The sequence below is a fragment of the Fragaria vesca genome, linkage group LG2 (genome assembly GCF_000184155.1).
Source record: "Fragaria vesca subsp. vesca linkage group LG2, FraVesHawaii_1.0, whole genome shotgun sequence".
Classification (NCBI taxonomy): Eukaryota; Viridiplantae; Streptophyta; class Magnoliopsida; order Rosales; family Rosaceae; genus Fragaria; species Fragaria vesca.
This window is the reverse complement of record NC_020492.1, coordinates 9,962,299-9,974,300: the sequence shown is the minus strand read 5'-3', so window position 1 is coordinate 9,974,300 and position 12,002 is coordinate 9,962,299. Positions and strand designations below refer to the sequence as shown.

Genomic DNA, 12,002 nt, shown 5'->3' with positions numbered 1-12,002 from the left:
ACTTTAGCCGACGAAAGAAAATTCTTTAGCCGACGAAATTTTAATTTCGTCGGCTAAAGTTGACTATAGCCGACGAAAATATAATTTAGCCGACGAAGGAAAATTGTTTCGTCGGCCTGTTTTTTTTTTTCGTCGGCTAAAGTCTTTCTTCTGGTAGTGCCGTAAAATAATATAAATAAATGAGAAGTTAAAATTCTAGAACTAGATTTAGATTCACAAAGATAGGAAAGAAATTTTAATAAATTTACGATATTAATAAATTTATGGTATAAAGGCTAGCTTCATTTGGTATGTTTACTAACTAGATCATTATTAAGAAAATATTCCATATTAGTTTATATCAACCATTAATTGTTAGGGTTAAAATTGTCTTTTTACTCAAAAAAAACTTGGCGTGATTTTTAAAATTAATGAAGTGTCTAGATGATATGACATGTCACCTAGGATTAGGCCTCATTAAATCCCTCTAGCACTACCCAAAAAAAATAATATTGACCTCATGTATGAAATAGATCGAAGCCCTCACTTATCGAATCCCCAATGATTATGTAATTAATCACTTGTTAATTACATACAAAACCAATCCGACAAAAACCAGGCAAGCTTAATTTTTACATGTAATATATTAACAGTTTTACAGTAGTTCCACACAATTTGTTAGGCTTAACTTAACATTTCTACACAATTTGTTATTAGACTCAACGTACTTGCTTGTTCTTTTATTTCAAGATTTCATCATAGGAATTTGATATCTTCCTTTTCGAAGTCTTTTAACCAAACGACAATATTTAACGCAGTAGGTGCAAATTATCCCATGACACCGTTTCAATATCACCATCCTGTTTCGGTGTTTCCCATGCGTGTTTAAACTCGTCACGACCATCCGGGATGTTTTTCAGATAAATCCCATCATCTCTTGCGATCCAAAAGCATTCTCTATAGCAGCATCTGTACGTATCGAAGGGATTCGAAGCCAAGGGTTTTTTCTACTCTCCGGCCAAAACACATCAAAAGAAGTGTGTTGATGGTCAGTACGGAAGCAGTAGCAATTGAAACGAGTTGTCCCAAAGAAGTTGTTCTTGAAATGCCAGGTGAATTCTGAACCAGGAGAAGTATATGGGTGCATGCCCAGATCGTCGTCTTTGGACCTGCAATGGATTTCCAAAGCTCTTTGTGCAACTGATCCGTTCTCGACGTGCACTGTTCACATGCCATGTCGTGAGATCCCACCAGTCGGTATCGGCCGAATTTCCGAGAGACAGGATATATATTCAGAGCTAGGGCTGCATTCAGAAACAAAATGGCAAGGCGTTTGAAAGCAGTCACTTTGTTTTTTCTTCTCAGCTATATATAGCTGACTTGTGATGTTAATTGGAACTCGATTCCTTCTTGATTTTAATAAATGTACTATATTTTAATCACATGAGCCATCTAGGATGATAAAGGAGCAACACGTAAGGATAGAACTAATATAACACATAATCAATTGATCGATGGCAATTCATTTGAATGTTGACAATCCATTAAAAAGAAAATAACTTGAATGAAAGTGTCACCAAATAAAAAGTTTATATAATGTGTGTGTGTGTTTTTTTTTTTTTTTTTTCCGATAATGAAACTCACTTTGGACATTGCCTATGGGTTTCTATAGTGAGTTTATATTTTGTTTATTTACTTCAAGAAAATCAGACATTTTACTTCAAGAAAGTAACAACTAACAAACATGCATTAGGCACTACTGGAAAAAAACACTTAGGAGACGGAATTATTTCGTCTCCTAAGTGACAGATTTCGTCTCCTAAGTACTTAGGAGACGGAAAGTCCGTCGGCTAAGATCCGTCGCCTAAGTGTGGTGAGGTAGACACTTAGGCGACAGAACCTAAAATTCCGTCGCCTAAGTGGTTCTTAGGAGACAGAATACTTTCGTCTCCTAAGCACTCTTAGGCGGCGGATTTTATTTTACAATTAAAAAAAATTATCCACTTAGGAGGCGGAATAGTTGAATTCCGTGGCTAAAGGTTGAAAAAATAAAAAAATAAAATAAAAAAGCCACAGCAGGTTTTTTATCCACTCACTCCAACCGCCCCAAATACCACCACTACCGCAGGTTTCAGAAGTCACAACTAAATGTCTTGAACTTCTTCTCATCCTGCATATAAGTAGTAAAAACTTGCATTTATAAACTGCATATGGAAAAAATAAAATTTACTACCCCCTAGTAAACTTCTACTGGGGATCAGTAAACTTGCAAAAAATAACTCCCTTTCAATTTCAGGGGCACAACACACAACAGATACCAATTCTTACCTTAATAAACAACTTTATTGGCCCCTAGTGAACCCAGTAGAAGTTTACTACCCCCTAGTAAACTTCTACTGGTAGTAAACTTCTACTGGGGGTCAGTAAAATTTAATACAATATCTCCCTTTCAATTTCATGTCAATTATACACAACATATACCAATTTTTACCCTAATAAACAAATTCATTGCCCCCTAGTAAATCCAGTGGAAGTTTACTGCCCCCCAATAAACTTCTACTGGGGGTCAGTAAACTTCAATACAATATTCCTTTCAATTTCATGCCAACAATCTGCCTCAAATATACCGCTACCACCACCACCGTACCAAATAACCACCATGCCACCACCATCATACCAATCACATCCTAACCAAAATTAAAATCAAAATCAAATTAAACAAAAACACATAAATCTATCACCAAAGCTAATTAAACTAGAAAAATTGAAGAACTTACCTTGATTTCTTGCCCCTTTGAAATTTCGAGGGATGGTGGTGGGTTGGCGGGAAGGCTTGGTAGAGAGAGAAAGGTGGCAGCAGCAGTGTCTGTGGTGACCCAAATCTGAGGCTTGGTGCAAGAGAAGGGGACGAGGAGCTTGCTGGCGACGGGGACGGGTGAGTCGGATCGGGTCGAAAGAGGGAGGTTGTTGCCTCCGAGGAGGGTGCGGAGGTGGCCGGGTGATGTTGAAGATGGTCTTGACGGCGTTGAGAGTGGTGGCGTTTGTGGGGACGAAGTCGATGAGCGCGTGGTAGTTGGTGGGGGTGGTGCAGTTGAAGGTGGCGACGGAGGAAGGAGCAGTGAGAATGGAGAGAGAGGCCGGCATGAGAGTGATGGTCTAGAGAGAGAGAGAGAGAGAGAGAGAGAGAGGAGGGAGCTCGTAAAGGAAAAGAGTTACGGTTTCCTTCTTATTGAATTAAGGTTGGTGAGTGTGTCTAATTTAAAAGTAATTGATATTGGTTTTAAGTAAAAAGTTTTTGGGTTACGTAATTTTCATAGTAAATTTACACGAGAAGAGTGGGCGCTACTTAAAATTTTTAAGAAACTTAAGCGAACAAGAATTGTTCTTACTTTCCGTCGTACTAGTGATCAATTTTTTTTTTTTTTAAAAAAAACATTCCGTCTCCTAAGTAAACATTTCCGTCTCCTAAGTTCTACTTAGGCTACGGAATGTAGTTTTGTCTTCTAAGTGATTCATATAAATTTTTTCATTTTTAATTTTTCAAAATGCCGTCGTCTAAGTAAAAATATTTCGTCTCCTAAGTCGTTCTTAGGAGACGAAATCGAAATATTTCGTCTCCTAAGAACAACTTAGGAGACGAAAATTGTTTCGTCACTTAAGTAAAAAAGTCCGTCGCTTAAGTACCACTTAGGAGACGGAATTTTTTAATTCCGTCGCCTAAGTGCTGTTTTCCATTAGTGCGCCATTAGTTTGAGCACCACACAATGAAGAGCAATTTCACAACAATTAATTTCAGATTACATACTTGTTGTTCATCACAAATACTAAGCCAAATAGCTTAACCATAAAAGTCGATCTAAATCCAATTACCAGTGAGATCCCCACTTATGAATAAGCTCATCACTGTTGTTGGGAATGTTCTTTATGTAAATCCCGTCATCTCTTGCAGTCCATATGCAATCTTTCCAGTTGCATCTGGTCTGAAGCCACTTGTGATCATGCTCCTCCCAGAACACATCAAAACTGGCGTACTCTTCACGGTCTGTGCGCATGTAGCACCAGAAAAGTGTTGTCCCGATGAAGTTCTCCCTAAAACTCCAATTGGTTTCGGTACCGACTGCAAGATTATGGATGCCGAGATCATCGTCTTTAGACTTGCAATGGACGAAGAGAGTTCTTCTGGAGCTTAGTCCATTGACAACGTGAACATGCCATTTCCCCCATGTCTCAGCAGAACATGGGATAGCCAAAGCTAAGACTGCTAAAGTCACAAGCATAATCACATAGAGCTTGAAACTACTCATTGTCTAGCTTTAAGGTGCAGATCAGTGAGGTGCTATTGTTTTTATAAGAGTGAGGTGCTATTGTTGGAGTCTAGGTCGGTATTCATTCACCTGTGGATTTTATACCTAAGAAGCAATCAAATTCTGGTAGTACATATGGAAAGGTCGAACTGTCATATGAATTAATCAGAAGTATACTCTATGAATATGACTAATTATATGAGTATTCTGTGATTATGATTTATTCATAAGAGATTTTATGCAATGCTCCCTCCCCCAAATTCGGATCAGGATTTTTTTTCCCCCTTTCTATAACATACAAATCATCGATCATACACCTTGAATTTGTTAAATACCAGTTGGTAGCTAATTAGGGCAATGTTAATTAGCTTACCAGATTAAACGCTCTAGGGGATTTGTCTAGCTGATTTGATATTGTTCATGAAAGCGGACAACAAAATTGAAATATTGAAGAGATTTATGATCGAGCATGGTGGTTTATTCGTGGTAACTTTTCTTTGATTCCCAACTTAATTCACCCAAGTTTCTGCATCATACCAAATCCAATCCTTGTAATCCACGGCGTAAGCCACCTCATTTTTTACTAATATTTTGTGAGAGTGGAATCAATTTGATGAGAAGGATTTGCGGATTTTGCTATGTACTTTCAATTTTTGCCCTCCACTTAACTAATTTTGAAATTGAATTAATACAGACACTGATCAGAAACACCACAACAAAACCAAAAACAAATTACCCAGAATTATTTGGTCTAACGGCATAGTCTTCCTTTAATAAGTGGGAGGTTGTGAGTTCGACTTATGAAGTTAAAATATTTAAATTGTTTACATGATAAAATTAAAAACAAAAAACAAAAACGTTTTGCTGCCTTGTACCTTCCAAATGTTTTTAGTAAGTGGGAGATTGTGAGTTCGACTCATGAAGTTGTAATATTTAAGTTGTTTACATGATAAAATTAAAAACAAAAAACAAAAACATTTTGCTGCCTTGTACCTTCCAAATGTTTTTTTTCCCGGTAAGACTTGATTTTGGGTTTCTTGTTGTAAAGTGTGAGGTTACTTTCTCTGAAGTGGTAAAGATATATTAGCTTCTTTTTTTTATTGTTAGAAGAAAATTAGCAGTTTCAGTGTTCTATTGAGATCTAAACACCAATTAATTTTTGATTAATAAGATTGAATTTTTTTTTATGATGAAAATAAATTACAAAGAAAAACCTCGACTACAACCGCCCCCAAAAAGATCAAGGTGGAAGGCAGCGGTAACAACATAATAAGATTTCAATCTTATTAATAGGATTGAAATTGAGCCGAGTGAAACCACACTCGTTACTTATAAGATAACAACATAATATTTTATTTTAGGCGAAACTTGTTCCTTTTTTCATCATAATATATAGGAATTTGACAACTTCCTTTACAATCTTTAATTAAAAGACTACCAATCCTTTCCATATTATCACCGTCATGTTTCCCATGGATGAATAAGCTCGTCGACACCCGCCGGAACGTTCTTGAGGTAAATCCCATCGTCTTTGGCAGTCCAAAAGCAGGCTTTCCAGTCGCAATGGGAGCGAAGCCACATATGTCTAGCCTCTCTCCAAAACACAGGATACGTAGCATGTTGCTTGCCTGCACGCCAGTCACAAGTGAACTTTGTTGTCCCGGGCAAGTTAACATGGAAACTCCAGTTTGTTTCGCCGCCGGGATTAAGAGTATGGAAGCCAAGATCGTCGATGTCGGACCAACAGTGGACGACCAGTTGTCTTCCTCCGCTGAAACCGTTGATGACGTGAATATGCCACTTGGTAGGATCAAGACCCGGCCATTTGGCAGAGGATTCCGGGAAGATACTCAGGGCTAAAGCTGCACACAAATAGAAGAGGACTATGCCTTGGAGAGCTCCCATTCTTGTTTCTCTGCTGGATGATAGGAAATGAATCGGAATTCTGATATTTGTAGGCGCGCAGCTGATTCTGGTCATGAATTCGTTGAATCAAATTAATGTGTTATCTGGTCGTATTCAATTAAAGGCAATGACTGTTTTTCAAGCACAGATCATAGGAGATGACTGTTAAATTTTTTCTAGTCCACAAGAAAAATGTAATTTGACGCAAGTAGTGGTAAGTACTTTGGATTAATAAGGAAAATGTATTATGACACGCATTAGGTGGTAAGTACTTTGGATTAATAAGGAAAATGTATTATATGACACGCATTAGATTAATCTCTGCTGATTCAGATTGCTCTCTTATAGTCTTATCCATTCATATTGTGAAATTTATACGGTAACTGCTATGGCATTATAACTCACACTTTGATTGTTTTGTTTTTTCGGTAATAATAATGTGTCATAAGTGAATATTGAGAGGTGAGTCAAAATGACTAGGTTCACACAATGATGGGGTAAATTTTATCCAACTATCCAAGGGTGATCAAATTAACTATATTCTATATTCTATGAATATGACTAATCCATCTATATAAATGATGTAAAAATGTATCTCTAAATTATTGTTAATATTATTGTTAATTGCGACTCACCAGTCATCACCACGTATATTTTTACGTAAAAGTCATACGACAAATTCATTGATATTCAAGCTAGAATAGCACGGATACATGCATTTCCTTGCCAAACATTTGGGCAAGTAAGGATGTGGCATGCTAGCACCATTTATTACAAAATTTATGTTCACTTATTTCTAACTGAAAAACAAGAAATACTAGAGAAAAACATAGCAGCTCCTAAAACATGATTGAACGTAAAGAGATAAATCTAAATACTTAGAAATGGGCTGAGAGAAACCCAAGTCCAAACTTAGGCCCAAAACGAAGGTGATGTGCCTGCCTCCACCACAACCTCCCCCTTCAAAGCCGTAGAGAGCCACCACCGAGCCCGCTGCCTCCTCGACCACCGCAAAGCATCACATACTCCCCCATCAAAAGGCCGTCACTATCTTACGAAACCCGTTAACCATAACCAGCAAGACTACACAAGTCTCGCCACCATCATTAACCTGTCTCGATTCGACCAGCTCCATCTTCAACGCCATAATCAAGAAAATTTCAGACACAATCGCGCTGCTGCATGACTCAGAGGTAATGATGACTAGACCTTGATGTCTTGCACACACCTACAAGCCACAAATCAATTCACCCAAACCTCAAGCAAAAAAGCCACATTCAACACTACAATGGTGGTTGCAAATCCCATCCGGCAGCCAAATCTCAGCGTCGGTAAAGCCCAAAGGCCGACCACAACCAAGATTGGCCACCGGACGAGTGAGAGTTTGAGAGAGAGGAGGCCGCCACTCTTAGGGTTTTTAGATCAACGAAATCTATGAATATGATAGCTATTGCTTTTATCTGTCATCACCACTTATATATTCTTTTTTGGTCAAGTACCACTTATATATTCTTGTGTTTACAGTTTTATGTAATATATTATGTCGTCTAAAAAGGAGGGAGGAATGAGATTTTTATGCATTGCTTTCGAAACAAGGTTGGAGATTGGTGAAAAATTCAACTTCACCGTTTGGAGGATTGTGTTAAGCAAGGTATTTCCATGATTCTGACTTTTGGTCGGCACCCCCACCCTCTCCTTCAGCCTGTTTGAAAGGAATTTATGAGGCACGCGATCTTTTGGTCAATGGAACATGGTGATGGTAGGACTGTGCATGTTTGGGATGATACTGTATATTGGCTTCCTAGAGTTCGGGACTACATGCCATTGAGTAGAAAAAGTTTTCGGTTATCTCATGTCAGTGATTTCATAACAATTGGTAAAATTTGGGATACGGTTATATCGTATTCAGGAAATTAGGATTCTTACGGATAGACTATATCTTTAGCGCTACGTTTAGATGAGAGTTTTCTTAATTTTTGACGAATTTTAAAATGATGGAATTTAGATATCTATCAATTGAAATTCCGTTAATTGCAATTTCTATTATTTGTTATGTATATTTGTTGAAGTGTGTGATTGATTAAGAAAGTTTAAAATAAATATGAAAAATAAAATTTTAAAAAGCCTTGTTTTGGAAATGAAAATTGAACCCTGCAAATGAATTTGTAAATGACACATATTTTTGGTGGAATTCAAGTGAGGAATTTAATCAATGAATTTATTCGTTTTCAATTCCATCGAAATTAAAATTTTTCTATCTGATAATACAAAAGGATAGTGCTAGAGGGCCTTAATAAGACCTTAATCATATGTGTCATGTCATGTAAGTAAATAAAAATATTTATTTTCTATTCCACATAATATATCTTGCCAAATCAAAACATTGCATTACCAATTTTACCATTTCTATTTCCTTTTACATTTTAAGGGGTGAATCAATGATATTAATGTACTTTATTAGGTAATGGAAACAAATATTACATATTAATAGCAACCACTAATTATGTATAATATAAGGAATGTTTCTTACATCAATATGAAGATTAACTATTTTTTAAATAATAATTAGTTTTGTCAAATAAACTCTAACCCTAACCCTAATTCGTCTAAAAAGCAATTATAATTCATTAAAAAGAAAACACTAATATAAGATAATTCGGATATAATTCATCAAAATTTTCTATAATTTGTCCAAAAAATAATTTATATACAAATAATTTCTCTAAATGATTTACATACAGATTATTTGTATATATAATATACATGTATTTTTTTATAATATACGTGTATTATAAATATATAATATAATGTTATTTTGATGTTATATTTAATTAGATATTTAGAAGAAGGAAAACTAAAATAGTTTTATTTTTCAATGAAAAACTGAAAAACTAAAATTTATTAGAGTCATTGTTTGAAATTGACCAAATGATAAGATGATCTTTATACTTAAGTATTACATGGCATAAGATTTTTAATATGTGATGTGTTTAAATGATTTGACATGCCACATTTTTGAGGCCTAGAATCATTTTCCTAATACCAAATAAGGGAATTAACTTTTAGAAATTATAAAATCCTTACTTTTAATTAAATTCCAGAAAATTTCCCTGCATCAAAACACAACATAGAGTTATGTTTGTTCCTAGAGAAGTGAATATGACAGCTCATGCAGTTACCCAATATGTAATCTAGATTGAAGGGTGAGTTGGTTGGCTAGAGGTTGGCCTCATTGACTCATGCGCGCAAATCATCGAGAATGATAGTCCCGTAACTAGTCTGATGGATAGTAAAGATGATTATTATATGTAAGTTTGTTTCTGCTTCATTAATAAAGTTCATGTTCTCAAAAAGAAAAAAGGAAAAAAAAAAGAAGTATGATACACATGAGAATGGTGTGTACGTACGTAGGGAGGCTCCGGCACTTACCTTTTTGTTAGTTGAGATGCATCTAGAATATTGTGATGCATATTTTACTTCACATATAGTCGTTTGTCATCAAGAAAGAATCGGTGGTAGTGTTCACTATATAGTGAAGAAATTTTGCATGGCCAGTATTGTTTATAATGTTTAATACAATTGCATAGGCTTTAACCAACCGTACTATAGGCGCAATTGTTCCCGAACTGTAAAACTTTGTGGCTGATAAATTAACTATATATATGTAATTTTCGATCAAGACCGTTTCGGAATTGTTTGGCATAATTGTCTCTCTTAGAGGTTTCTCTTTGTAGTTCACTAGTTTGGTTTCTTTTCGGTCACCAAAAAAAGCCTGATTCTTACAATACTACACTACATGTATGATATATCGATCTGTATGTATACATGCTAATATATATGAATGTCTACCCAAACACTTGTTATTTGATCTAGCTAGCCATCGAGTATATATCTATCTGTAATATATAATACAGGTAGAAGCAGTAGGTGGAAGCTCTTTACTGCGATTATGTTGAAGAAGATTATCGACGCTTCTGTCTCCGTCCGGCAAAAGAATCAATTCATCAATTCATGATTCTATTAAATCGACTAGCAACCACCAAGCTAACATTTAGTCAGCCCCTTTAATATTTCTGCGAACATTAATTTCTTCTATTTTCACCAGACACATTAACTCTATCTGTCACACATATGTTGATATTAAGTACGTTATTTGTCTTTGCAAGACTTAAACAAAGGAACAGCATTATCTAGTGAAAATTCATGTCATTTGTGAATCCATTTTAACCTAATTCCATTGATTAATTGATTTATGTTCTAACAAGGACTTTGTTGCATTTTTGATCAGTCCTAACGAATAATTAACATCAAAATTATTAGATCGATGTTTGGTCAAACGTGAAATTAGATCGAACATGTTGCATTATTTGGGGAATGTTTAAGACACCTTGGATAACATGAATCAAAAGAACACAACAACATGCACTCTAGGTTCAAAATCGAATTTAGGAAATATCATCCACTAAATTAAGAAACAATACTGGACATAACAGACATGCATTTCTTCTTAATAGATAGTACGTACGTACTAATACTATCATTTTAAACATAACAAAAACTAACATAATTAGTTCAACTTCCGAACACACTTGAACAAATGATAAAGTAGCTTAGAGAGGTAGCTAGTGAGTGAAACATAGATCAAGAATATCAGTTTAAAACTTGAACGAAATCTTCAAGGGTAAGGAAGAACACCGCTTCCACCACCAACACCACCGCCGAATCCACTTCCAGCACCTCCCCCAGCACCACCCAGAATTCCGCTACCAAGTCCCCCAAAGCCACCAGTGCCTCCTGCTCCGCCAAGACCACCAGCACCGCCCAGGCCACCTAGTCCTCCAGCACCACCACCTAGTCCGCCAAGACCACCCAAACCACCAGTACCACCCAAGTTAGGGAGACCACCAAGTCCACCAGTGCTGCCTAGTCCGCCAACTCCACCAATCCCAACACCACCACCAAGTCCTCCAACATTGCCGCCCATCCCAGCCCCAGCACCACCGAAGGGGAGTCCGTCAGAACCAATTCCAGAGAAGCCACCAGCGCCTCCTATGAAGTTCTTCTGGTCATTGAAACCAACATCGTTCGGCGCCATAGGGACATTCCTACCTGCTGTAGTGTGAACTGCAGCTAGGGCAAAAACAACCAGCACAATGCACAACCTTGCCATATCTCTTTCTCTCTCTGTCTTTCTGGTTCTCTCCCAAGCTCTCTGTTTTTCTTTTCTTCTAGCTCTCTCTTTCTATCTCTCGCTGAGTTCAGTGGTGAAGTGTGAGAAAGCTAGGGTTGGTTTTTAAAGAAGAAGATATGGTTGGGGGCAGTTGTATGAAGTAAATAAGGGTTAAATGCGCATGGTACGAATCTACCTATCTCTCTTGCTAAACATTCATGATCAACGCAGAGATTAAAACCAAGAGAGCTACCTATCCTGATCATATCTTACAAATTAACAACAATGCATTTGAATTTTGAAGGTTAAGCCTAGATCGTGTCACATGTAATTTGCCAGCTTCATACTTTGCATTGAAGGCTTTGTTGAAGCTCAGCACTGTACCCTACGAGATTTGCTTGTTCTTAGAGACAATGACATATGTATAGATGGGCACCTTTCAAACTATATTTGCAATTTGATTTTCGTGGTCAATTATCAATAAGAATCATAAGGGTGCCGAGGTCCATGTTAGTGTTGCAGGGAAGACAGCTTGCTGACTGGAAGGGACTAAATGTGGACCGAAGGCTTTAAAGTATATACATGAACAAATATATATGGCTAGCTAGATATTGAAAATATATAACGTTGAAGACTAGCATGGA

General features: G+C 36.7%; 3 protein-coding genes across 3 annotated transcripts; all 3 read right to left on the bottom strand.

Moving 5' to 3' along the window:
• Positions 1-3,845: 3,845 nt before the first annotated feature.
• Positions 3,846-4,283, bottom strand: LOC101314627. Its single transcript, XM_004292342.1, has one exon. The coding sequence runs from the start codon at positions 4,281-4,283 to the stop codon at positions 3,846-3,848; it is 438 nt and encodes a 145-aa protein (XP_004292390.1).
• A 1,461-nt stretch (positions 4,284-5,744) lies between these two features.
• On the bottom strand, positions 5,745-6,188 carry LOC101314342. The gene has a single exon (XM_004292341.1). The coding sequence runs from the start codon at positions 6,186-6,188 to the stop codon at positions 5,745-5,747; it is 444 nt and encodes a 147-aa protein (XP_004292389.1).
• Positions 6,189-10,628: 4,440 nt separating this feature from the next.
• Positions 10,629-11,612, bottom strand: LOC101303176. The gene has a single exon (XM_004290188.1). It carries the CDS (start codon positions 11,356-11,358, stop codon positions 10,864-10,866), a length of 495 nt encoding a protein of 164 aa, XP_004290236.1. The 5' UTR covers positions 11,359-11,612; the 3' UTR covers positions 10,629-10,863.
• Between the last annotated feature and the right edge of the window lie 390 nt (positions 11,613-12,002).